Source organism: Phoenix dactylifera, chromosome 7, assembly GCF_051530095.1.
Source record: "Phoenix dactylifera cultivar Ajwa chromosome 7, Ajwa_hap1_PhDact_Kaust_v1.1, whole genome shotgun sequence".
Taxonomy (NCBI): Eukaryota; Viridiplantae; Streptophyta; class Magnoliopsida; order Arecales; family Arecaceae; genus Phoenix; species Phoenix dactylifera.
Window position 1 is genome coordinate 463,716 of NC_143196.1, and position 27,737 is coordinate 491,452.

Consider the following 27,737-nt stretch of genomic DNA (forward strand, 5'->3'; position numbering starts at 1 on the left):
CAGTTACGAACTTTATATCTAATTCGGTTCCAGAAGTGAAAGAGGGACTTCTAGCCCTTCTTTGAAAGAGCTTCACTTTCCTCGAGTCTCCAACTCAATGTCACACAAGGGCTTCATTGAAAAACCCAGGACTTTTTTGAGTTCCCAACCTCCCTCTTCTTTTTCCAAACAAACTATTTTTCAGTTAACTTTACAGGCTATTTCAGAGGCAGAATCTGAATCTTTCCAGAGGAAAGCTCTTATAAGTTTATCAAATCCAGTTTAGGAGTAAGTACCTCATTTACTAACGCGAGTCTATATCCAACGGTAGAAGCTTACCTTTTCAAAGTCGAGAGTTGGATTCTACCTTCTGTATCATACTTTGAACCTACTACTTTAAACCGAGTTAGGTTCAACGATGGATGCGGACGTTTCATGTCTAGCTGGCCTTTCTCATTTTCAGTCATTTTCTCGAATGAAGTCGGACAAAAGATAGTGGCCTGGCCAATTAGTTAGTCAACATGATATCAAAACTCAAATTCTTGTTTCACATCTAAATATTCTTTAATTATGTTTAACTTTTATCATTTTGATATGGTTGTCCGACGACCCTTCTTCAACCCCAGGTAGAATCCAAAAGAAAGAATGCGGTGAGATTAGACAGCTTATTATGAGGCATCGACGAGATGGTTAAAAGAAGAGGCGGAGGGAGGCTAAAGAACGTTACCCTATTCCCCTCTTCATTTCCTATGCGGACATGACCAAAAAAGGAAAGTCGCCGTTGCCGGGGATCGAACCCGGGTCGCCCGCGTGACAGGCGGGAATACTCACCACTATACTACAACGACCTTTGGCCTCCAAAATGGAGGATAATTTAAATATGGACAAATATACGGGCAAATGGTTTTCCTCCGCGCTTCCCAGTCCCCACTACAGAGATGGCCGGCAGTCCCAGGTTCGCTGCACCCGGACTACATTTCCACAGGGGACGACGATCCGTCCGAGTTCATGCTCCGATATCGACCGAACTGAGAGCAGCGCCTGGCAAGTGGCAATTGTCAGTCCAAGTTCATCCCTACCAAGACGACCGCCCGTTGCGGAGACGGTGCGGATTGATCTCGATTCTCGGTGACGCGCTCACCTGTCGCCTCATAGTAATCCTCGTGATACGCTACGCGCCAAAATCCATCTCGCTAAAGAACATAACACCAGACGACAAAAATAAAAAATAAAAGAAAAAAGGAAGAATACGTTAACGGTCCATGATCGTGCCACGTTTTCAATACACCCTGGGCCTGGGCCACTCTTTTCTCTTTCCGTGCGTTCGCAGCGCATCGACACCGCCGCGTGGCGACGTCAAAGCTCATGCCATCCAAATCATGCGCAGACCTTTATGCCGCTATCGGATTTTTACATGCACCAAGATGGCGGCTACGCTTACCCACAACAACCATATACAGTCTCACTTTGGTGTCTCTTGCCGAGATTGAAGGGCACCTCGGACGATCTTGAGATTGACCGAAGACGAACTGAATAAAATGGCCGAGATGCGAAGAGGGGATCTCCTTCGGAGATGGCATGTAAGAAATCTACTTGCAGGAGATTTTTCAGTCGAGACCCTCCAATATCTAAATCGGAATAACGAGCCAATACTATAAAAGACAAAAAATTGCAACAGAGCGTGGTTTGTGTGAGTAAAATTGCATGCATATCTGAGGTCCCTCAAGTTGCCTCTTTATATAAAAAAGCCTATGGGCTTTTAGAGCTGTCGGTTGTTGGAACTGTTAGTACTTGTCGATACGTGCTAATTGTTCTCTTCGGTTTGTGACTCCTTGGCTAATCAACTCCTCGGCCAGGGATGAGGTAGCTCATTTCGGTTGGTCAGCTTTTTGACTGGGGTTGAGGTTATTCTCCTCGGCTTATGTTTGCGGTAAAAGGGGTGGGTCTGGCCCTAAGTTGAGGTGTCCATTATTTCCCCCAACACTTGCCCTCCACTTCCGAGGCAGAGCTGCATCTCAGTTCATGCGATGGAAGTCAAGTTGTTACTTCGATCGAGGGCGAGACTCATGCCATTGAAAAAAAAATGTGCCGTTTTGTCTTCCCGAAGCGCCGACGAACCCAGGTCATCTCGATACGCCATCATTGTGGAGGACTCCCTAATAATGTAGCGATTCGGCGGATTGCCCCTTGCCATGCCCTGTGTTGACACGTGGTTCAATTTGCCCAGGTAGTCGGACGACGCTTCGATTAGGGTCGTCCACACCCCTATATAAGGGCATCCCCAACCTTTGGTCTCTACTCTTTGCTTCATTTGCTCCTCCATCTGAGGACTTGAGTGTCTAGGCCCTTGGGTGGTGCTCCAGTAAAGTCCTTCTCCAACTCCAGTGTCCTCCGTCCTTCTCAATGTCCGATGGGTCTTCGATCCTTGGCTACTCGGCCCTTTTTTTGTCGTCTTCTTCTTTTTCGTCTCCTCATCATTTTTCATCATTTTCTCTATCTTTTTCTTTGATAGATGTCGATATTAATTGCTGGGTGCTGGGTAGCCCTCCATCTAGCACCAATTTGTTGCCGCCGGATCCGGACTGAGGTTGGAGAGCAGCTCGGACGACCCTGAGATCGACCAGAAACTATGATCGAGATGTGAAGATGGATCTCCTCATAAAATAGCCTGCAAAAAGTCTGCTTGTTGGAGAATTTTCAGCAGAGATCCAACGATACCAAAGTCAAATAACGAGGCAACAATATAAAAGAAAGAGAATTTCAGCAAAGTGTGGTCTCTGTGAGTAAAATTGTGTACATATATGAAATTCTCCAGACTACCATTTTATATAGGAAAGCCTATTTTGTTGTTACTTGGCCTGACGCAGCGTACAATAATAGTCAGATAATGGCTAGTAGTACGGTTGAGGCGTGGGTACCAGTCCGCATGGGCGGCGGGCGGCACTGGTGGGCTGCAGGCCATGGCGCCGCTACGACTATAGGGTGCTAGAATCATGGGTTGTTAAGGCTGTCAGTTCTTATCGACACGTACTACTTATTTTCTTTGGCCGGTGGCTATTTGGCTGATCGGCTTCTCGATCAGAGCCAAGATAGCTCAGTTCGGTTAGCCAGCTTTTTGGATAGGATCGTGGTTGTTCTTCTCAGCTTGCATTTGAGGTAAAAGAAGTAGATAATTTGGCCAGATATCTATTATTTCTCCCGACAGTGCCAAATATGATGGATAAATATGATGGCTTACTGAGGCCCGAAATATTTACTTCATATTTGCGGTCAATAAAACAGACCGTGCGTTCTGGAGGTTTTCAGAAGGGTTATAAAGGGGAAAGGGAGCAGGGCAAATTAAGCAGCTAGCCCCAGGTCATGGCAACAAAGACCTGGTATTCTTTGCTACCGTGTTCACCCACAGTTATGTTCTCTCACCGACATGACTTGTGGGGCCGATGCAAGGGATTGGGTGTTGTTTGGGTGTGCTTGTGCCGAGGGCGAACACCCTGTTCGGGCACGCACTATGAGCTCATTCTATCCTCACCAACATCTCTTGTACCCAAAAAAAAAAAAAAAAACTCGTCGGACTGATTCCTTAAAAAAAGAATAAATAAATAAATAAAGCCTTTTGTCGGACTGATGTAAGTGAATGAACTACGCAACATTGCAATCAGGTGGTCCATCGGTTGTCCATTGCATTCTTTCCATTGAGAAATGATTAGAAGAAAAAAGAACCTCATACTCGGTGAAATAATTCTATCATTTCATCACTCCTAGAAGCAGCTCATCGTTCGTAAGAACCTTGTCTGGGGCTTGGACCGGAATATGCGCTTGCTCTCTCCATGGTGTGGTCATTTTCTTCCTTTTAAATTAGCACTAGCCCACAGCATATTCCTCTCACTCTGAGCGGATACCTCTCGGTTCTCACATCGTACTACTTCACCCTGCCCTTTTCCTCCCGTTTCCTCAGCAGCAAACCCTTCGCCACCTTTCTCCCATCCGAATTCCATCTCGCAGAGAGAGAAGGAAGTGAGAAGAGAGGATGGCCAAGTCTCCTGCATGGGCTTCCTGCGCCGAGGAGAAGAAGGCCTGCGTAGGTTGGATTGAGAAGTATTTCAAGGACTGCGTGTGCAGTCTTAGCGGCGAGATATCATTCGGCCTCGGTCTGATTAGCCTCATCTGCTGGGGGATTGCGGAGATCCCACAAATCGTCACCAACTTCCAGACCAAGTCCTGCCATGGTGTCTCCCTTGGACTCATCCTCACTTGGGTCATCGGGTCTGTCTCCATTACCATGCTATTCGTCCATCTCTCTTTTACTCGACCCTCTTAAATTATTTCTTGCCAAATTCGATGTTTTCCGCATAAGATGCAACATTAAGATGTTTTCCCAATTTTGTTGCAACATGAAGTTTTTCTTTCTTTTTTCCTAATTTTATCTTCTTCGCATACAGTGACATCTTTAATTTGGCGGGCTGCCTTCTCGAGCCAGTAACGGTAAGCATCTTAATAATACTAACTCAGGACTAGGCATGCACTGCAACAATGTTATACAGCAATATTAAGATTACTGAAAGGGTTCGTGTTGTTTGGTGGTTGCAGTTGCCAACCCAATTTTATACGGCACTGGTCAGCTCTCTCCTCTTCTTCTTTTGTGATTATATGCTCATATCTGCAAGTATAAGTTATATTTATTGGACTAACCCAGATGGAGATGGCTTTTATGATCAAAGATCTTGCTATTTGTACTAGTGTTACCTTCCTTTTTTTCTTTTTTGCGAGTACATACTAGTGTTCTTATTTATGCGCAAGTGGCTAACGTCTATTCCGTGGTGCAGCTCTACACTGCCACTACGGTGGTCTTGCTATTGCAGACGTTGTACTACGACTACTGGCTTAGATGGTGGAAAAGCAAAGTTGTCGAGTCTATAGTCGAGGTAGGTCACCTTTGCTTTTCCGAGCGTGGGGACCTTGGAAATCATCTGTGGCGAGTAGCCATTGATGTCACCATAGCAAACGATATCACCAACAATAAATCCTATCCCAACTCTTTATGTCCGTTCTTTTGAATTATCTTTTTCTAGAACGAGGAATGCCTCCGTAATTTATATATATCAGCACCCATCTTTTCGAATCTTTGCTGCACAACCTTATATTGTATGTCATAGAGATATAGTGGTCATGATAAGGACATATATAGAGCATGTTAAAGTAGAGGAACTTACCCTCTCAGGTTTGTGCCATCTGGGTCCCAAATGTTACTTTTCCGAAGCACTTCTTCGTTTATACTTTTTGAAGAACTAATGGGAGTTGAAGATGAGTCATCCTTTAATTTGTTAGGTCGAGGAAGAGAGGAAGCCTTTGAATCCAAAGCTAGATGACGATTCGAGCAGGCCAATACCTACCACAGCCTCAGATCGGGCATCGCCTCGGATCGATCTATACTACAGGTACGTAGCTACGTAACATGTACTAATGCGTTTGTTGTGCTTGTTTGCTTGGTATTTCTTAGACAGTTAAAGCGTATACATGATGTCTTAATCCATACGTATAGGTCGGCGAGGTCTTTGGCCAGCAGCGGGACTCCACCGTATGGCTCGTCTTATCTGGGAACGGCCAGGAGCGGACCATCTGGCTCAGCACTGCACGACTCGTCGTCCGAGGACGAGGCCTCTCCAGCTCATGATTCAAGGCACCGGGTAGCTGCCAAGCCCAAGCAGATCGTGTCACGTTCGGTGAGTCGAAATTAATAACCTGTGATACCTCTAGGGTGCTTGCAACGGGCATTGGTCCCGGGTGGATAAGGCTTCCACGGGTAAGGTGACCGTGGCCAAAAGGCAACTTCCTCCTACCTGGAAGGATAAGGCTCAAGTTCTATTCACCGAGCCCGAGACAACAACGTAGGGTAATCGTCTTTTATCGGACTAATTAAGTCCAAACTAACCGATCCACACGGACCCCGCAAACACACGCTCGGGTGCACACTAGCATGTGCACGCGCGCGCGACCGCACACAAGCACACACATGGATCACGCTAGTACGTGTATTTTTATTGTTTAGAAGCGGCCACAAAACACCGTGGGGTGACTTTGTTGGCCGCATCCACATTCATTATGTATAACCCGCTATTGTACTAAAAAAAATACCAGAAAATATGTAATTTTCTCGAAACTCTATAGAAGAAGATTGTTGCCCTCAACCCAGGCCACCACAATCTAATCGTATTCTTGAAGACCGGTGGTCAAAACTAAGAGCATAGTTGGTCTAAAAGAAGTAATTCTGAAATGGTAACGAGGATGGATAACTCTTATTCTAACCATTTGGTTGGAACCGGTCTCATTTTCGCTGTCATTCCAAAGAAAATGGGAATGCTCCAATTCTCGAAAATTTAACTTTAATTTTTTTTCCAGTATTTAGTTCCTATTTTTGTAGAATTTATTTTAAAAATATTTTTTTAAAATATCTATATGTTTAATTGATTTGTTGGAAAATTATTAAAAAATTACTTTAAAATTTTGATTTAATTAAATCCCTCCCTCTTTGGGGGACCACATCCTAATTAAATAAAATAATCAATTTAGAGCGGTAGATTGGGGGGTTAATGTCGAAATTATTGTATCTCTGTCATTCTTTGTCTTATTCTCTTCTTTTCCGCTCATTTACCACTCGATGTGTCCCATCGTCAAGGTATGGGCCCCCACATTTTTAATAAATCGGATTCTCTCTCTCCTTTCTGTCTCATCCTCTTATCGTTTGGATGAAAAATAATATGGGGTACACAAATTTGTTCTAAAATGGGTTGAACCTCTGGCCACAAGTACAACTAAAAGAACTTAACCACCAAGACATAACTTATAAACCCTATCGAACCAAACTGATGTACCAGGTTCATTACTCTAAAAAACAATAATATCATAAGAAACAAACTAGATAAAAATAGTAATATCATAAGAAATAAAGAAAGGTTAGTTGCACATGGATTTAATTAGCAACCATTTCAGTTTGAGTGCGCTCTCTGAGCGGTTGGGTGGTAAAGTGTTTTAATTACCATGCAGGCTCTATGGGTTTTGTCAAATGATTGGTGGGCACTGAGCCATGGATGACACAAGATAAGGCCGATGAAGGGGTCCTCCGGCGGCGAGGATCAGCAGACGACGAGGCGGGAGGAGAGCAACACGATGTGGGTGGGGGCTTCCCCGGCAACCCAGATGGACAACTAATCAGATCTTAGAAAAGGAAATCGAGAAGCTTCAACAGTACTTCACCGATGTTTTGGAGTTGCCGACGGAGTGCGTGGAAGCATCCCGGCAGACTTGGAAAAAGACAACAGTGGTGTCTCGGAGCTTCGGGTGGAGAGGCCTCGCTGAGTGGTTCGCCTAGGATCTCGACCCGGGGGAAACTCAACTACGATGTAGAATCCTTTCCACTGGTAGAGGACCACTACGTCTTCCGCTTTAAGAATGAGGCCGATTGGGACGTGGCCCTCATTGGCGGCCTGTGGTTGGTGGCTGGACAGTTGTAAGCAATGGAACCGTGGGTTCCAGACATCATCCCCGAAGTGGATAAGGTGAAGACGATTGTAGTTTGGATCCGGCTTCCGTGCCTACCGCTCGAATATTAGGAAAAGGCGTCGATCTTGGAGATCATGGCGACGGTCAACCGGCCTCTAGCTCTTGACGATTTCACTGAGGAGCTGCGGAAGCTGGGATATGTGTGGGTGAAGCTGGAAATCAATGCCCTAGATCCACTCAAACCTGGGTTCGGATCTAAGGTCAATCTAGGGTGTAATGGCAGTGTTTCGTCTACGAGAATGTATTGTCTTTCTGCTACAACTGTGGTAGAATCAGACATAAGGAGGACTATCGATTTCCTCTACCAACGCTAATGGTGGAGGACCATGGACGTGGAGATTGGTAAGCAGATTGGTGGTTGGAGGTACCTTGGGGTTTCCATCACAGGGAGGCGGCTGTGGATGGCAGAATGCAGCAAGATTGAGTAGGATATCAGATGGAAGCTGGAGGGATGGTAGGCAAAAGCTCTTTCTATGGTGGGGAGTGTTACGTTAGTGATATCAGTCCTTAGTTCTGCCCCGGTCTACCTATTGTCCCACATTGTTTCACCGAAGGGTCCGCTGGTAAAGGTGGATCAACTGTTCAGAAACTTTATCTAGGAGGTGCAGGATGGTAGGAGTCTTCACCTTGTGGCCTAGGAGGCGGTTTGCCAATCGGGAGGTAGAGGGGGTCTGGGTATCTGTTCCCTATTGTTGAGAAGGGAGATTATGGCGGCCAAACATGTAGCCCGGTTCCTGCTTAAACCAGATTATTTGTGGAGCTTTTTGATGAGGGATAATTATAGCAACCATACCTCAGCATCGGACTTTCAGGCAGGTCGACACAGTTCGTTCATCTGGTGTGAGATGTGCATTCGGGGGCCGGAGGTGATCTTCCGAATCAAGTGGACAATTTGGGGACGACTTGTTGATTAATGTTTTGAAGGATGCCTAGGTGTCAGATCGCCCTCTCCGATTGTGGCCCACAATGGTTGGTCTTGGAGACCTTCGATCTTATGATGTGCAACCTTTTCATTCCTAGGGAGTGGAGATGGGATACTATGAAGATCATGCAACTTTTTGAGCCTCAGTTGGCGGAGAGGATTTTAGCTGTGTTGGTTTCTGGAGGGAGGGCCCGACAGAAGAACCTGGAGTACGACTTGCAGATCCCAGGTACGGGCTGCTGACCTAGGTGAGCTCTATAAAGCTGAGGCTTCCCGGTCAATGGATGGTGGTTGGCTATGGAAGCTACATGTTCACCCCCGAGTTGCTTTGTTTCTATGGAAGGTAGCATGGGGCTACCTCCCGACCAGGGAGATCTTGAGTAGATGGAGAGTGGGACTCTACCCCTATTGTGATTTGTATCTGGATATGATAGAGTCTATCGGGTATGTCTTTTTTCATTGCCCAAGAGCATTTTAGGTGTGGTAGTAGGTTGGTTCTGATTGGTACTTCCTGCAGTTCTCGCACCCAGTGGCAGCCTTCCTTGAGTATTTGAAAGGTTCATTGATGAGAACCTCCACTGATAGCAGATGTATTAGGTCTATTTACACTGCTTGTCATATTTGGCTAGACAAGAACTCCAAAATTTTTAAGGGGGGCATCAGAACAATAGGGCAGTGGCTGACATGGCGCTCCTCCATGCCGATGAGTTCTTAGCTGCACGGCTTCTTAAAGGACTTGAGACTGCGAGGGATATCTGGGCTTCCCATATATAGCTCTTAGAGCACCTCGGACAATATTCGTCGCCTGGGAGGCCCCACCTCCAAGTTTTCTCAATGTAAACTTTGATGGCAGCATGCCTTGATGGGAGGAGAGATGGGCTGATTTTGTAATTAGAGATGCGGATTCCAGATTGATCACTGCTGGAGGTTGTAGGCTTTATGACACCATCATTCCTAGAGTTGAGCTCATAGCAACTTAAAAAGGCATTACCTATGCACGGCTCACTTTGAGGGCGGACCAGGTTCGCCTGGAAGGAGACTCGATGACAGTAATTAGGTGGATCCAGAGCCCTGCTAGGACTGGCAACGAGCACTCATTGCTGCAGGATATCCGCAACTTATTGAGGGAATGTGTGGCTACCTAGGTCACCCATGTATATCGTGAGGCGAATAGGGTTACTGATTAGATTGCATCGTTTGTTACACAACATTCTAGCTATAAAACTTCTCCTCTCCCCCTCCACCACCATCTCTTTTCCAACTTTCTTAGATGTATCTATACTAGAACAGTATAATGTATCCAATTTACCAAGAAAAACAGTAAATTATGTTAAAAATGTAGTTATTTTTAAGCCTGCATTTTAATAATTAGTTCTAATCATAGCAAAAGGAAAATAGCAATTTTTTTCACAAAATAAAAGAAAATATTTGTTATATAGTTAATTTTTGTCCCCACTGATAGGAGAGAGACCGAGTAAATAATATCAAATTACATATTTACCCTCATAAAAATATGTGGCTGTCATGAAGAGAGTGTGGGATACTGGGATTAAAAAGATGATGCATAGGGAAAAAAAACTATACTATTTTTTCTTATCACTTCACTTCAAGATTAGACCTTAGTACTCTGTAGTTAATCATGGCTATTATATCATGTACGAGTCTTATCCCAAATAGCTGGTTGGTTCTATGAGTCATTATCAATGGCTCACTGCAACAAAGGGCTATAGTCTTAAGCCTTTCGACTTATCACTTGTTACTAATCAATTTATTTAATATACATTTGATTGCAATATTTTACAGGTTGGTTATGGAGCAATTATCATTGGTTCAACTGGTCTTCCCTTCCAAAGTAGGGCTATGATGGAAAAATACATGGGTTTAGCTGGAAGAAGAATATTGTTGCAGGTATTTTCCACCGTTAAAAAAGATTAACTAGTGAGCTTGTGAATCATAGTTAATAAGTTGAAGTGATCAATGTTGCACTTTTTGTCCTTAATGTAGGAAGAGAGAGTGAAGACATTGGATGGTAGTCCTTATGGCCTTTTGTTAGGATGGATTATGGCTGCCATATATATGGGAGGCCGCCTGCCACAAATATACTTAAATGTAAGTATCTTCTATGAAGAAACTGAGATGCTTTTATTTCTCACAAAGAGGAAAAATGTAATTGTACTGAAAAAGGGGGGAAAATGTATATCCGTAATGAATGGATAAATGATAGGATTCACAAAGGAGTAAAAAATAGTCTGAAACAAATGCTCTTAACTGATTTGTGATTTCTAACTAGAATATAACAGAATCTAATAGCTTAATTTGCCTTCATGGGACAGTCTTGCATCTGAAAATAGATAGTAAGTATTTCTTACAAAAAAGGAAAGTACATATTTGTGATTTAGATTTTGTACCCTTGTCTTCATTGTTGTCATCATCGTCATCATCACAACTCATTTTTGATGGATTCTCTTTTGTCTTCCAGATTAAACGAGGGAGTGTGGAGGTAAGACCTGTAACTATCGTTTTCGGCCTGTTTTTTAAAATGTAGTAAGGCCGCCATTAATTATTCTCCATCTTATATGCTAACCTTGTTGTATTGTAGGGTTTAAACCCACTTATGTTCATGTTTGCACTCATTGCTAATGCAACTTATGTCGGAAGGTTCTCTCTCTCTCTCTCTCTCTCTCTCTCTCTCTCTCCCCCCCCCCCCCCCCCCACACACACACACACACACAAACACACACACACAGTCACACACATATACACACCAATCCCACTCACCAAAGAATTAACAAGAATATTTGGATGCAGCATACTCGTGAGGAGTGTCGAATGGGAAAGGATAAAGGCTAATGCCCCTTGGTTGTTAGATGCAATAATCTGTGTGCTTCTCGACTTATTTGTATCCTTTATTACTTTGATCATCTTATTTCTTGGAAACTTTATGGTTCTTGAAGAGTATGGTGCTACGATCTTAACATACTTTCATAGATCATGATACAGTTCACCTATTACAAGTGCATGCATAGAAGGGAGAGCCACGAAGAAGATGGATGCGGAGATTATGTGGAGGTCAAGAGTCCCTTGCCTGAAAGCTAAGGTGGAGTCAAGAAATCGATGTGTTTATCGATCAGATGCTAATCTCCTTTAGTTGTTTATGTTTTATCTGAATTTTATTGAGGATGTAGCCTATATTACTCAGATTTCTGCACATTATGGATATTGAAGACTTTTCTCCTTGCGAATGTTGCATAACTTGCGATTGGTCAACTACATTATGAGTACACCTAGTTGTCAAATAGAAATAAAGAGTAAAATGGATGGTGTTACCTGCCACTCCCTTCTAAGAAACTTTTTCAAGCTACTCCTCAGGCCACGGGTAAGGAACTACTGATACTTGGTATTATGGCTTTGACTACTTGCTTTCAATAAAAGCCGGGTGATTTCTACGTCCCTTATCATCAAAAAACAAAAAAAGAAAAAAAAAATATGGCTTTCAGAATACTATGGACAATCAAAATTTAAGATGGAAAAAAGAGAGGAAAAGGAACACAAAAAAATCGGGACAAGCAAGGGACTGCGGACTGGAATATGGCCATGTAGGCCAAGTCATACAATGGCCTAAGCATGGAATAACGCCAGTCAAACATGAACGGATTTGCGTGATATATCTAATCTTCTACATAATCAAAGTTTGTAACCTTAAAGGTGACCTCATGAGATTTGAACTTCATACTAGGCCTTCAGGGAACCAATGCCATTGTACCTCAACGAAGAGCTGGTACACCAGTGATATACTAGTTGACTTCATCTTTGAAGCGATCTAAAATTCATCGAAGGACAATAATCTAGATTGCACAACTTTAAGTCGAGAACATTGTGTAAACCGATGTAGGATTAAATACATGTCGGAACATTGTTTAAGCCTTAGCGTCTTCATCCGGTTAAGGATTTGAATTTATTCAAATCCAACTATAAGTATGGATTCAAATATATTCAAATTCAATCATAAGTTATCATAAATTTAAATCTAAATCTGTGCTAGGGTGCCCTTTAGTCCATATGATCCATGAGCTTAGTTAATTTTGAAACCATTTGTGCGTATCCTCGCGTAAGAACCATGAAAAATCTTTATCCTAAAGGATTTTCGCAAGCCCAACTCCGTTGCCCATCTCCGAGCCCATGGATTAGCCCGATATCACTTTCCCTCGGCCTCGCCGGTCACAGGAGGCTCGAGCGCAGGGCCTTCGCCGGTCTCCGTTTCTCCCAGAAAAAAATCCATCCATCCATGTCGACGAAACCGAACCAAGAACCCTCGAAGAAAATCTCCTCGAAACCCTAGATGTTCCCCCGATGCCAAGGTACTATCCTCCTCTCCTTCGATCCCTCACCCGCCGCCGATCGATCCATGCCTCCCGAACCCTCCTCCAATGGAACCTCCCGGATCTCAGCAGGTCGGAGCTCCTCGACCGGCTCTGCCGTATCCTGACCCTAGAGCGCTTCCACGCCGTCTCCAAGCTCCCCTTCGAGTTCTCCGACGACATCCTCGACGCCGTCCTCGTCAGGCTCCGTCTCGATCCCGGTGCCTGCCTGGGGTTCTTCAGAATCGCCTCGAAGCAGCAGTACTTCAGGCCCAATGCCCGATCTCATTGCAAGATTGTTCACATCTTATCCCGGGGGCGCATGTTCGATGAGGCTAGAGGGTACTTGAAGGATCTGGTGACTGTTCCCAGCGATAGATCATCCGTTTCCTATGTTTTTGACGAGCTTGTGAGGGTTTATAAGCTGTTCTCTTTCTCCCCGACGGTCTTTGATATGCTTCTGAAGGTCTACGCGGAGGGTGGATCCGTAAAGGAGGCTCTTTTCGTTTTTGATAACATGGGCAAGTATGGATGCAAGCCTAGTTCCAGGTCTTGCAACAGTCTTCTGAGTAGCCTGGTTAAATGCGGAGAGAGTCGCACAACGGCTCATGTATTCGAACAGATGGCCAGGGCAGGGATTCTGCCTGATGTTTTCACTGTGTCTATCATGGTTAATGCTTATTGCAAGGATGGGAAGATCCAGAAAGCTTCGGATTTTGTGTTAGAAATGGAACGGAAGGGCTTTGAGGTGAATCTCGTGACTTACCATTCGCTGATCAATGGCTACTGCAGTTTAGGACAGACGGAAACGGCAGTGAGAGTTTTCAGGTCGATGTCTGAAAGAGGCATTTCACCGAATGTTGTTACCTGCACACTGTTGATCAAGGGATACTGCAAGGAAGGCAAGGTTCAGGAAGCGGAGAGAGTTCTTAACAACATGAAAGTGGTAGCCGGTTTATCTGCTGATGAAGTTGCTTATGGTGTGCTGGTAAATGCTTACTGCCAAATGGGAAAAATGGATGATGCGATTAGGATTCGAGATGAGATGTCAGGTATGGGAATAAAAGCAAACGTAGTCATCTGTAATGCCTTGATTAATGGATATTGCAAGCTGGGAAGAATCCGCGAGGCAGAGAAAATAGTGGATGAGATGGAAAATGGGTACCTGAAACCAGATGCTTACAGTTATAATACTCTCTTAGATGGCTTTTGCAAGGAGGGTCTTATGAGCAAGGCATTTGAAATTTGTTACATGATGCTTCAGAAAGGTATTGAAGTGACAGTTCTAACCTATAATACCCTTTTCAAGGGCTTCTCTCAGGGAGGTGCCATGGATGATGCCTTGAAGTTGTGGTTCTTAATGCTGAAAAGGGGTGTGGCACCTAATGAAATTAGTTGCAGCACCATGCTGGATGGTTTTTTCAAAGCAGGTGATATTGAACGAGCCTTAAAGCTTTGGAAGGATATCCTAGCTAGGGGGTTTGCAAAGAGTCAAATCACATACAATACAGTGATCAATGGGTTGTGCAAGGTGGGGAAAATGGTAGAAGCGGAGGAGATTCTTAGGAAGATGGTAGATTGGGGTTGTTTCCCTGATAGCGTGACTTATAGGACACTGATTGATGGTTACTGTAAAGTTGGTGACATGCAGAAGGCTTTGAACGTTAGGGATGAGATGGAAAAGTTAGGATTCTCTCCTTCCATTGAGATGTTTAATTCTCTCATTACTGGACTCTTCAAATCTAAGACATCTGGCTGGGTCAATGATCTTCTTGTTGGCATGCAAGAAAAGGGACTGGCTCCCAATATTGTGACCTATGGAGCTTTGATAGCTGGCTGGTGTAAAGAAGGAATCATGGATAAAGCTTTTGAAGCATATTTTGAAATGACAGGGAAGGGTTTAACTCCAAATATATTCATATGCACTGCTCTTGTCAGTGGTCTCTATCGTCAGGGTAAGATTGATGAGGCAAATGTGTTGTTGCAGAAAATGGTAGATATCAACATGCTTCCAGATTATGAAGTTTTTAATAAGTCTTCTGATTGTAGTGCAAACAATCCCAGTATGCATAAAATTGCAAATCTCCTTGATGAAACTACAAAAGAAAATATTCAGCCTAACAACATTATGTACAATGTTGTCATCTGTGGGCTTTGCAAGTCTGGAAGGATTTTAGATGCAAAGATACTGTTCGCAAGTTTGCTACAAAGGGGCTTTGTACCTGACAATTTTACTTATTGCACTCTTATTCATGGCTTCTCAGCTTCAGGTAATGTAGATGAAGCTTTTGTATTAAGGGATGAGATGATGAAAAGGGGTCTCATTCCAAATATTGTTACATACAATTCTCTCATCAATGGCCTGTGTAAGTCTGGGAATTTAGATAGAGCGGTCAATCTTTTCCATAAGCTGCACTCAAAGGGTGTAACTCCTAATGTTGTTACATTCAATACATTGATTGATGGTTACTGCAAGTCTGGTAAAATTACTGAAGCATTCAAACTTAAGCAAAAAATGATGGAGGAAGGCATCAGTCCTACTGTTGTGACCTATACTACATTGATCAATGGTCTCTGCAGTCAGGGGGATACGGAAGCTGCCATTAAGATTCTTGATCAAATGGTTGAGAGTGGTGTGGACCCTAATTATGTGACATATTCTACATTGGTCCAAGGTTATATCAGATGTATGGACATGCATCAGATTTCAAAGCTATATGAAGAGATGCATATCCGAGGCCTTTTTCCAGCTGTTGCCTTCAAAGGAAACATGGGTCCTGCAGAACCCATGGCTGTGAAAGGAATCAAGCATGGCACCATTAATTTGTCTGAACATATTCATGCATATTAAGAAGTTGGGCACATCATGAATGTGCTTCAAACTATGAACAGAGTTTATCTGTTCCTGTCTTGCCCATTGCATGTATTCAAGTACTTGAAAGATTGATTACTTGCCACTGTATTTAGTGGAGTCAGGTACTAAATCATCACTTTAAGCTTCTATTATGCTTGTAGTTAATTTCCACTTATGCCTTGTTTTTTGATGCAGGAAATGCCAGATCGAATTTTGTTTATGTGGATGCGCAGCTGACATATTCTGAGGTTCTGTTTCTAGCAAATCGCTAGGTACTTTTTCGAGTTAATAGATTGTTTTATGTGTGGAGTGTATGAGTTTACTTGAAGCTTTTACTGGAAATCTCTCATATACGTCAGAATTGCAAAATATGTTCCAGAACTGCAGCTTATAATAGTTTATTGTTTCCAGTTCAACTCATTTATGGATGGAGGTAGAACATGAGTAGCCGCTTGTGGTGCTTCTCCAAATCCCTAGGTTCTAATTGTTTTGTTCATATGAGCTCTCATGTTTCCCACTGCTGGAAGAATGATGAAGAAATCCTCAAAATCCTGAAAATGGGATAAAATTTGCTGGTTATGGCTATGATTCTGTGGCACTGCAATCCCCACTTCAAGTATGCACTATTTACATTCAATATATTTCTTTTCACATGGTTACTTGATAAGTGTTAATGCTAAAGAGTTATTTGAAATCTTTTATCTATGAAGATGAAGAATAAACATCGATATGGAAGGTAGCTCTTATAGCAATGCCATATCTTCTCTCTGTATTAGATACATGCTAATTGTCTTTTAGGTTTTGCATACTTCCTGATTCTGTAGTTCAATCACTAATGGATGTCTTAGAAGAGAACAAGCTTTAGGAATCTTTTTTTGCCTCCCCAGTAAAGAAACAATATAATTGTTCAATAACTCATCGTAAATCCTAGGATATCAGGCTCCAACTTTGTCAATTTCCTAGTGTACATAATACCTCATGAACATGGTCTGCAAGTCTTGGTATGAAAAATCATATTCTTGCCTAAAGTTAGCTTAAATGTATTTTCACTCATTTTAGACACGTGGCAGTTCAGATGATTATAGCATTTACAAAACCAGTTCTTAAGGTGTCTGTTGTCTCATATTACTTCAAAAGGGTTACATCCGATATGTAGGATGAACCCTGAGGTCCATCAGTTAAGGAGATCAAAATCAGTTGCTGCAAAAAAAAAAAAGCAGTAAGCTTTTAAATGGCAAGTCTTGACACTCGGATATTGTGTTTGATATTCTTGATTTATGTAAGAACTTCAAGTCGAATTCAAACATTTAACAGTTGATTGGCTAAAACTTATAATTCAAGGATGAACTAAATGAATGAGTCAATTAATAGAGGCTTTGCTTATTGTACAAGTCTTTGAGATGGATCTGTGGTTTGTATTAAAGATCTTCATAGTTTTAATTTTTGGAGATTGATACAGGTAACCAGTTGTACTATGCTGGATTCTAGGCATCTTCATTTTCCTTTTTTATCTTGATTTCTCTTATCTTCCCTCTCAGTTGCATTGATGTGAGTCATTATCATATAATCAAGTTATGCTATGATTTCAAATTTATAGGCTTTCCAACAGTGATTGTAAAGCTTGATAGTTAAAACTGGAGCATAAAAGACTATCTCCTATTAGAGAACCATGTTTCTTCTAAACTTATCTCTAATTTTCTTTATTCACATTAAAGATTATGAGAAGCCACATGCCGAGTTTCCATTCATGGTTGGGATGGATTTGAATTGCAATGATGCACATCAATATACTCCATTTGCAGTAGTTAATCACCTAAAAAGTCTGATTTGAATAAGGAATTGTCAGTTTTCTCTTAAAATAGAATTCATATATGATACTGTCTAGAGTTGCATTCAATCTTTTTCACTCGAGTTTCCCTTAGGCTCAGAAATGAAGGTATTAAAATGAAGGGAAGTCCTAAAGTGGATTCAGACTCGAGTTTCATCATGATTTATGTGACAAATGTGAGCTGTGATAAGGTACATGATATGGTTGGTGATAGCAGAAGCATCAAAAACCTTATTTAATTGTGAAAAGTCTACTTTGACTATGGAATTTACAGATTTCTCTATAACTGATGGAGGTAAACCCTATATCATAAGTTGTATCTGCTCTTAAAACAGAATCCTATATGATATATTGCCCTTGAGTTTCCCTTAATCCAAAAATGAAGATACTAAAATGAAGGAAAGGACAAAAATAGATTCAGACTCGAGTTTCATTAAGATCTGCATGACAAACTTGAGCTGTGATAAGGTGTGTGATATGGATGATTATAGCAGAAGCATCGAAAACCATATTTAGTTATGAAACAATTTGAATTCTGTTCATAGCTCACACACTCTGCATAACATTTCGCATTCTAACAGAATGCTGAACCAATTGTCATGAATAATCAATACCATTTCTCTTTCTGTGTCAAGAAATATGAAGATTTAGTATTGTATATCATCATCCCTATGACATGTGCATGTGCGTGAAATAATTTTTTAAATTTATAACTTTATTACATGCTAAATATTTGGTCTCCACTTTCTGTGCTTCCCGCCTCAAATTTTGCATAGATATTAGTTTTCATGATTAGTGAAGTTGACCTTGGTTTTTATCTTGCTAGACCTAAGTTGGTCTAATGCTTTTCTTAAATCATTGCTAATCTGATTTTCATTCTGTAATACGATGACATTGACTCCAGCTGCCAAGCAGCATTATGAACTACAGCAAACTTTCATCCTCAACATTTCCTGTTACAAAGCATTGCCAACAACAGGCATTGCCACTGACGTCCTATTGTGTGAATAGAAAGTGCAAGTGAATAATGCTTCCATTACTATCAAGCAATCAGTCATCTCTTGGCACTACTCTTCAGCTTATGAACTTGAGCTTGAAGCTGGATTAAGCTCCAACAGGAAAAACCAAAGTGACAGCAACACCTTGAATTTGCAAAGGTAGTGATAGTAGCAACTTGCAAAGGCCATCAATGTTTTTCAGCTTGCATCTCTACTGCTATTGTAAATATTTGTGACATACTAAGATAAACTCATGTTACAGGGTTTGAGAAAGTTTGCACTTCCTAACTTGAACGGCTTTGATGGCATATTTTGTCTTTGCAGCTCCATCAAGTGTACCAATTGGACAGATCGGATGCTGCATAGGACTGTGACAGCATGTGGGATCACAATGTGGAGGGGCCTCTTGCAAATTTCAGGTATATCTGTAACCATCCTTTGTAGGTCTCTGTTGTCAGTAAGAATTGGTAGCCAAGAAAATGATTTTAGCGGGTATGACAAGCAAACAGCCATAATTATAGAAATTTTGCTCGACTGCTAACCAACTGTGGATTCATGAGATGCTGGAATGCTAGATAAGGCCTTATCTAAAACCTTATTGAATTGAAATCTGTCAATTGAGTCAGCTTTCTTTTTGCAGGTTTCGGATCTGAATACAAACTGTGGTTCTTCTTGTAAGAGTCCTGGAAAGTCAGCCAGGCTGATGATAAAGAAAGGCCAAGCTGCTCGCAGTTAACAAAATACCAGAGGCCAATGGACCCAAAATCAATATGCCACCGTCGACCATCAAGAATTCCCAACTGTTATTGGCTCAGCCAGTTGATGGAGGATGCAAATGCCTGGATTGATTGACCCAGGCTCTTCTCGGTGATTGGAAAGATAGAGGCAAAGAAAGTTTAATTGCTTCACCAAACAATTGAGGGAATACTCGGTTAAAAAATATTGGCTCCCTAGTTCTGATATTCCTGCAGAAATTGAAAGTGGGCTGCGACAGCATTAATCACACGTCATGCGGATCCTTGACAATAATGTCGCTCAAGGAGTTTGAAGTCAAAACCTGCTGATACATGATCGGTAAAATTAAAAAAAAAAAAAAGAAAAAAGAAAAAAAAAGAAAAGAAGAAGAAGTTCCCATCGCACTTCTTTTGATTTCCTTGTGTATGGTCAGCCTGCTATTGCTTGTTTGTTTGTGTATGCGTGATGGTCTTATCAGGCAACCTGATCGGTACAGTTAGGGGAATTGCAATCTTGCCTTTAATGGGGTTTGAGTACTAGCATTCTGGATTCCAACTTGCATCATTGATGGCAACAGCAAGCAATTTGGATTTTGGACTGATCAATTGACATGCCACTTTTATTTTTCACACCCAAGATGGGAGACCTGTTGCCATACCAAATATGAACTTATAAACCACCTATTAAAGTAATCAAGGCTGCGGGCCGGCTTTCTTGGCATTCCAATGCTCTACGAATCTCAATGGGCTTGATTTCGATCCATCAGAGGAGTCACATCTAGGCTTTATGCAAAGTGACAAAACGATATCATTAGACCGGCTTTCTTGGCATTCATATACGCTCTACGGATCTCCGATGGAAGCGAGAAAATAGGAATATATGTATGTCATCGTTGCGGACCGTGGACTGGAGAGTCGGGGGCCGGTTTGTTTAGACGCTCGGTTCGGTTGGAAAGGAGGCCCGTCGAGCCCTTGTTATTGTGCTTGGTGCAGTTGCCCTTGCATCGTATCTTATTGACTTTTGGTGCAAGCCATGCCTTTGCCCTTGGGTTTCAATTAAATCGATATCTTTTTTTTATCTCCAAGGCCTTCTGAGGTGCGCTGTCGCTGCTGCTGCTGCTGCCTCGGACCTCCGATCCCGACCAGATCTCCGGCCTTTCTCTCCCTCTCCCCCGAGGTTCGTCCCTCTCTCATCGCATCCGCCACCGATCCCAATTCGAAAACTAAATCCCTCTTTGCCTCTCTCCTTTCAATCACCATTCGCGAGCCCACCCTATTACCTATCATCTGCCCCTTGATCACCCACCTTTCTTCAGAGATCGACGGATTTCTCCTTCTCCGGCCGACGATTTACTCTAATTCTCTGTGTTAATTCTTTGTTTTACTACTTATGAATCCAGCTATTATTGTTATGTTTTTATAGCCTTGTTTTTTCCTGTTTGATTCGGTATAGATTCGTTCTCTATTTATTTATGCAAACGAATTTACTACCTGCATGCAAGCAAACAGACTAGGTTTAGGTACTCGAACTGCCTGTAAATCCATCGACTTTCTTTCTCCTTTCGTTCTCTATTTTTAAAGATCTGTTTCTCCGGCAAAATCTTTGCTTAAAACGATGCATAAGTTAACATAGGGAGCCAATTCTTCTTTCAAGCTGATTGTACTTTAAGTACTGGAAGACGAAAGCATTTGCATTGTTTTAAAAGGGTATAATGTTTGAAGATGAGATCAGAGGCTGGGTTGTAAAGATTCAACTATTTTTAAGTTGATGATTTGTTGGAAATTCTTACTAGTCCAATTTCAAATTTCTTGAATGTGAAAGCCTGTGAAACATCAAATCCAAACTATTAGCTTTTGGTGCAGCATGCGTGAGGCATTCATCCTTCTCATTCAATATTTTACCATTACCCATGTTAAGACTCTTCTCATGACTCATGCAAGATGTTTTTATGGACCTTGGCCTACTTGATGATAGCTAACTTCCGAAAATCATGCAGGTTTCAAAGATGCATGGTTGAAATTATTTTTTTAATTTGATACCTATATTATCGATCTTCATCTGAAAATTATACACTCTAATTAGATTTTTCTCATAGATGTTTCAATCATTCTATACGCGCGCGCGCACACTAACTTCGCTGGATTTTATGAAGGAGGAGGCCAAGGGAGAAAGCCTCCTTAAGTTGGGATTTTTCCATGATTCGATCTTTTCCGTTCGTCAACAAAACATATAATTCATTAAGTGTAGGGATTTGTATTTGCCTTTTTCAGTCCAATGACATTTCTGGGACAAGAGTTGATTGTAAGAATCTAAAATATCTCCATCACGTCAACAGTGTGCTGATTATGTACTTTTTGGTTATATTGTGTCTCCCTTGTTTCTCTTCTTGCTTAGGTTATGAGTTTTACTCTCGTTTGGTCGCGTTATAATAGATGCCATTGGATTTAGGTAGAAGTCAATGTTTTGTTGTGTTACCATAGTTGATTGCTTGATTTACAAGAAATGGAGAAAGTTTATAAAAGGTTTTAATGAACTTGTAGTTGGTCCACCCAAGCCGCTGAATATATTTCTTTTTATAATGAATTCTGCACAAATAAGTTTTTACTAAAGTATACTCAACAGTTGTTTTGTGTTCATCATAAGCTGAGGTATCTCCCATGTATGAACAATGTTTGTGCCAATTTACTTAATATCAAGTAGCAATTACTTGATGATACTTACATAGCCCTACATTGTCCGTCTATTTGTAATTTTTTGTTCCTTAAATCTCACGCCTGCTTATCCAAATGTTGGCTGAGATATTTTTCTGGTAACAAAATATTACCAGATGTTGGGCATATTTCCTTAATGTAATCGGCATGTATTGTGACCTATGTCAAAACTTTAAACTTGTCGCATTTCTTTACCTTTCTTCTAAAGGATCAAATTATCTTCATAAACTATATATCAAGTTGGTTTAGCTACTGTTTTTAAATTTATCCTGAGTTCTTCTTCTTTTATATATATATAATTATCCGCTGGTATAGCCTTATTTTTGCATGTGTGGTTATTTGTGATGTTCAAAATAGAAGTAGGGTGCTTATATCCTCCCCTCCCTCTTGATTTTATGCAGGGCAAAAGATTTTCCAGATTTGCATTCTGCAGGTACTTTTAGTGTTGTTATGGCACAAGTAATGTAGCACAACCATCAGATTAAGCGGCACAAGTAATCACATACAGGGAGTGTTATTGTCACCTGAATTTTAGCTGTTCAAGATGAATGGTTCTACTTCTAATGAAGGCAAATATTTGATTGGAAACCGGAAGCAGATGGAGGCTTGTGAGCCTCTGAATTCAAAAAATCGACCAAAACGCTGCCGTTTAACTCCATTGAGGGTATTCAGGGGTGTTCTATGTTTGGTGATATTACTTTCAACTGCGTTTATGATGTTAATATATTGGGCCCCTGTGACTGCTCTTTTATTGCGTCTTTTTAGTGTACATTACAGCAGGAAGGCAACCTCCATTCTATTTGGAACATGGCTATCTTTGTGGCCTTTTCTGTTCGAGAAAATTAATAAGACAAAGGTAGTTTTTTCTGGTGAAAGTGTTCCTGAAAAGGAGCGAGTATTGCTTTTTGCTAACCACAGAACTGAAGTTGATTGGATGTATTTGTGGGATCTTGCATTGAGAAAGGGTCGCTTGGGATATATCAAGTATATTCTTAAGAGCAGTCTGATGAAATTGCCTATATTTAGCTGGGGATTTCACATTTTAGAGTTCATTCCAGTAGAGAGAAAGTGGGAAGTTGATGAAGCAATCATGTGGAAAAGGCTTTCAGCTTTCAAAGATCCCCAAGATCCACTCTGGCTTGCAGTTTTTCCAGAGGGCACTGACTATACGTAATATCTCCTTTCTATTTCTTCTATCATCCCTTGGTTGCAGAAATGCAACAAGTGTTTTTTAGTACTTTTCTTGACGAATAAACTGATTGTCCTTCTAGGTATTTAGTTCTTATACATTTTCTGAAGGGTGTTAACTATGAGAAATATTAAATTAAAAGAAGAAACAAGCTATTCCTCCATTTATTGTAACCAACAATTTTAATTGCTCAGTCAACATCTGAACTAATAAATTACAACATCTATGTGATACCATCTACCAGCTTCTATTTATACAACCTCTAATTGTTTTCCTATCCCAGTGAACAGAAGTGCATCAAAAGCCAGCAGTTTGCAGCTGAGAATGGCTTACCAATCCTCAGAAATGTGCTTCTTCCCAAAACAAAGGGTTTCAATTCTTGTTTGGAAGCTCTCAGGAACTCCTTAGATGCAGGTAGGTTGTTTCTTTCCATTCCTAATTTCCTCTTTCATGCAGAATGTGATGTCTTTGTCTTGGCTCACTGCAGCATTTGAATTGGCAATGTCATTCTTGTGCTCTAACTTCTAAATATATGCACATTTATTCATGTACAAGCTGTCATATTGTACACCCATATGCATCGTCGTGGCCTGTTCCTGCCTTCATTGAATAAAACTTGTATAATTTTAATTGGTTTTGCATCATTTCAACCTTGTTTCTTCAACCCCTTGGCTTTTCTTTGCAAATGCATGCACATGCACTTACACGTACACAGTCATGCTCATGCACACAGATTTGATGCCCAAACAGCCTTCTGGTATTATACCAAAAAAAATCCCTCATGCATGCCTTCATCAAACTCAGGTTTACTCTCTCTCCCTTTTTTTTTTTGAGCAAGGTTGTTGTAGGATTCAATCTCATTTATCTTCCATTAAGGTCTAGTGGTCATATTATCTATACACTCCGTATACTTAGTTTTGGCTCAACCAAGATTTGATTTTCGAACTTCAAGCATTCACCCTCATTTATCTTCTATTAATTGACACTATTTTCGTAAAATATAAACCTTATGGTCCTTTTCAGGATATCAGTAGTCAGTTATAAAGCATTCACCCTCAACTATAAAGTCTTGCTATTGTTAATGACTGCATTGATAATCCTTTTGAGTTCCTCCATGGTGTGCTTTTACTTTATTCGTGTTATAAAATTCAAATTTCTTTCTTAATGTTGATGTGTCGAGCTCTAAATTCCACAAGAATCATTAATCTTGCTCCCTTCCTAAATGTGTTACGAGTTTCTTTATTTTTCTCTTTAAAACTAGTCAATAATAGTCCTGTCCCATAGAGCAGAAACCATGAATTTTTAGCATTAGAACTCCTAAACCTGTGAGATAATTCACCTTACCTACACTTTTCCGTTCTGGTTCTCCTGCATCTTATATCTGACTTATAGAGGTACTCTCCACACCCCACCTCCACTCCCCCCCCCCCCACCCAAAAAAAAAAAAAAGCGAAAAAATGTTACAACATTTCTTGATGTAGATAAAGAGTTACAAATTTGCGATATGTTACATGAATCGAAGTTCTAACTAATAGTCCCATTACCTAGAACTCTATAGGTGGAGTTCTTTTATCCATCGTTAGGTTTCTTGATGAAGAGTGCTGTTTTCCTTTTTCTTTGTCCTTTTCTGTACAAGGTACCTGTTCCTATGTGTTTGGTACCAAATGCATGTAGCAATATGTTGTCAAATTCTAAGTGAGCAAGTGCTTCTCATATTTCTGCTTATTGAAGGCCGCTTCAATTATTTTGCAGATATGATATAGTCATAATGATTGGCAATTAGTCTTGTTTCAGTTGATTGATTGTTGAAGATCTTTTTGTCGGGGGTGACTGGCCTGGTATCTTTGAAATTTGGTTATGATTGTAACTCATGTGCTGGCCTTGATATCCTTGCCTTTGGACATAAGGAATACAAAACTTTGGAAAGACTAAATTGCCCACTCCCTTTTTCTTCTCTTTCTATTAAATCGATGAGTAACTTGTGGTCCACCTACACTTACATTCATAGGTTCTTGAGGCTGCATAGTACAATCTCAGCAAATGACTATGCACTGGACTTGTAGCTGAATCATAAGTTTCTGTACGTTCTCAGGCATTTAATAGGTGAGAACATAATCCATGCTTATCCATTATGTCATTGGCTACCTATTCCCCCATTAAATGCATACAGCCTCTTACTATGCTTAGGAAGATCTTAAATCTATCAAGTGTATCAAGCCTATTATAATAGTAAGAGTTCAGTATGTGCTTCCTCGAACGCTCCCTATTCACATTTTCTCCGGCTTCATTATATTTGTAGTCTGACTATACTTGGATAAATTCTCACGTGAACTGTTAGTTAGGGCTAAAACGTTGCTGATGCTATAAGTTAATACATTGCCTAACAGTTTCTGTTGCTTTTGGAGCAATTCTTACTTGAGAGAGTCACTAAAAATACCCAAGAAGAGTTATCACTCCTTTCAAATAACTAATGTTACTTGAGAATGGCTTCTGATATGCAACGCTTTGTTTTGGAGCCAATATGGTGCTAAATATTATGCATTATGTGAAGCTTCAGTCAATTCTTCATATCTTATCACTTAGTGAGAAGACTCATCACATCCTTGAGTTGTGATATCTTTAAGACTTTTCATTGCAGAAGCAACCCCTCATTGCTTGATGTTGGACCTAGTACTTCGCTTTTTTGAGATGTTCTATTCTTCATATGACCTTCTTCTAGTCTTCTCTGAAAATATTTTATTTTTTAATCTTTGTTTAAGAAAGGACATGTATTTAAACCTTTTTTATATTTCTGTGGTCAGTGATGAAAATTAGCTGTTTCATTGTCAACAATGGAAAACCACATTTTTTATCTTTGGACTGCTCTTGATCCCCTCCCTCTCTTTGATCCACATATGATGACATCTCTACCTGTTGATCCTATGCAGTTTACGATATCACCATTGGTTACAAACACCGTTGTCCGCTTTTTATTGACAATGTGTTTGGTGTGGATCCTTCTGAAGTCCATATACATGTCCAACGCATCCTGCCTCATGAAATCCCAGCATCTGAAAATGAGGTAGCCGCATGGTTGATAGAGAGGTTCAGGCTCAAGGACCAACAACTCTCCGATTTTCTCTCTCTAGGGTATTTTCCTCACCAAGGAACTGAAGGAGATCTATCAACACCAACATGCCTGGTGAAATGTTTTGTGGTAATTACTTTGACTAGCATATTCATATACCTTACACTTTTCTCATCTGTTCTGTTCAAAATTTATGCATCATTAAGCTTTACTTTACTTTCATTTGTAACCTACTTTGGTATACAACCACAACCAGTATTAGGTTCTGTGAAGGGCTTGTTCTGTGGCAAGAAAACATGCTAGATCAGATCATGTAACTTTGTGATTATTTGTGTTTCAACTGAAAATTGTTATTTCTGTGCTACTAGGTTGGTGAAGTAGTTTCTTTTTGTTACTAGCATTATTATGTTCCAGCACCAAATTTGTAGACTGTATCATTGTGGAGTAACCTTTTTCAAAAATTTTGTTAGCCAAGAGATGTTGCAGGAATTCTAAACACAAATACCTGAGAACCTTGTTCTTGTGGTTAAAATTATCTTTGTTTGTGTTTTTTCAACAAAGAAATACGTTGAGGTTTTCCTTGAGGTATGGCCTAGAGTGTTGCCGCTCATGAGGGAATATTGAATATGCCTGTGCATGCATTTTTTAGATCGCAGAATAGATATGACATTTGTGAAGTATTATCATGCACGGCTGCTGTTAGATGGACAAGCCTTGATAGCCACATGCATAGGAAATTTATGTTCTTTTCATAGACTAATTTCAGTTTCTTTATGAACTAGATGTTGCATAAGGAAAGAATAACTCTTCTAAGCAAATAGTACATTCCATGCTGTGTTTGACATGCTCGACGATAGTTATTACTGTGAGTGAAATGCCATCACATCCAGAAGCTAACACAAGTTAACATCCAATTCTTTCTAGATTAAGTTGATACAGCACAATAATACGTACCGTAACATGATAATTATCAGTGTAAGCTAGACTGAACATCATGTTGACCTGATATATTCCACAAAAACCTTTTAGTTTACGGTTTCAGCCAAAAAATGTGTAAATCTTCTCCCTCAGCAACCTTTTCGTCATTGTCTGGTTTAGAACCTGAAATATGTAGGTGTCTGAGTGACACAAGCCAGAATCCTCCTCAAAAAAAAAAAAAAAAGAAGGATGCTGGCCAGAATTCATTGTATTTGATGTTGAAGACTTGAGTACTCTACAAATGCATGAGGTCTTTAGTTAGAATGTAGCTAACCGCTCCAAAATGTCCATGCTGCAAGAGGCTGTTGTTCAGCAGCTTGAGAAAAAAAATGGCATCAAGATTCAAGGTAAATGAGTCTTGTGTCTCCAGACATAATTAATTCTGATTGCATCAACTTAATCGATTTTCATATAATCTGCTTGGTATTTAAGGTATCAATCTTGAACTTGAGAGAGACTTTTTTTTTCATAGCATTAACTTCCAGCAATCTGAAGCGTGGATGATTGTAAATGTCTCATGAATACGAAGAAAAGTTTGAAATCTACCCCAAGAGCTGCCCT

The 27,737-nt window shown here is 40.8% G+C and overlaps 3 protein-coding genes and 1 non-coding gene across 4 annotated transcripts; 3 read left to right on the forward strand and 1 right to left on the reverse strand.

Moving 5' to 3' along the window:
- Positions 1 to 755: 755 nt before the first annotated feature.
- On the reverse strand, positions 756 to 827 carry TRNAD-GUC (transfer RNA aspartic acid (anticodon GUC)). The gene has a single exon. It is a non-coding gene; the product is annotated as a tRNA-Asp (tRNA).
- Positions 828 to 3,611: 2,784 nt separating this feature from the next.
- LOC103707497 (PQ-loop repeat family protein / transmembrane family protein) lies at positions 3,612 to 11,694 on the forward strand. Its single transcript, XM_008792007.6, has 13 exons — positions 3,612 to 3,809; positions 3,935 to 4,242; positions 4,419 to 4,461; positions 4,567 to 4,593; positions 4,803 to 4,901; positions 5,305 to 5,414; positions 5,519 to 5,699; positions 10,262 to 10,366; positions 10,463 to 10,567; positions 10,938 to 10,958; positions 11,058 to 11,116; positions 11,267 to 11,357; positions 11,447 to 11,694. The coding sequence occupies exons 2-13, from the start codon at positions 4,007 to 4,009 to the stop codon at positions 11,552 to 11,554; spliced, it is 1,185 nt and encodes a 394-aa protein (XP_008790229.4). The 5' UTR covers positions 3,612 to 3,809; positions 3,935 to 4,006; the 3' UTR covers positions 11,555 to 11,694.
- A 1,114-nt stretch (positions 11,695 to 12,808) lies between these two features.
- LOC103707499 (Pentatricopeptide repeat (PPR) superfamily protein) lies at positions 12,809 to 22,817 on the forward strand. The gene is made up of 7 exons (XM_008792013.6): positions 12,809 to 15,792; positions 15,866 to 15,942; positions 16,082 to 16,286; positions 18,403 to 18,655; positions 18,821 to 18,915; positions 19,137 to 19,570; positions 22,344 to 22,817. Exon 1 carries the CDS (start codon positions 12,809 to 12,811, stop codon positions 15,665 to 15,667), a length of 2,859 nt encoding a protein of 952 aa, XP_008790235.3. The 3' UTR covers positions 15,668 to 15,792; positions 15,866 to 15,942; positions 16,082 to 16,286; positions 18,403 to 18,655; positions 18,821 to 18,915; positions 19,137 to 19,570; positions 22,344 to 22,817.
- On the forward strand, positions 22,487 to 26,659 carry LOC103707498 (putative 1-acyl-sn-glycerol-3-phosphate acyltransferase 4). The gene is made up of 3 exons (XM_008792010.5): positions 22,487 to 23,112; positions 23,415 to 23,545; positions 26,059 to 26,659. The coding sequence occupies exons 1-3, from the start codon at positions 22,487 to 22,489 to the stop codon at positions 26,499 to 26,501; spliced, it is 1,200 nt and encodes a 399-aa protein (XP_008790232.1). The 3' UTR covers positions 26,502 to 26,659.
- The last annotated feature ends 1,078 nt before the right edge of the window (positions 26,660 to 27,737 follow it).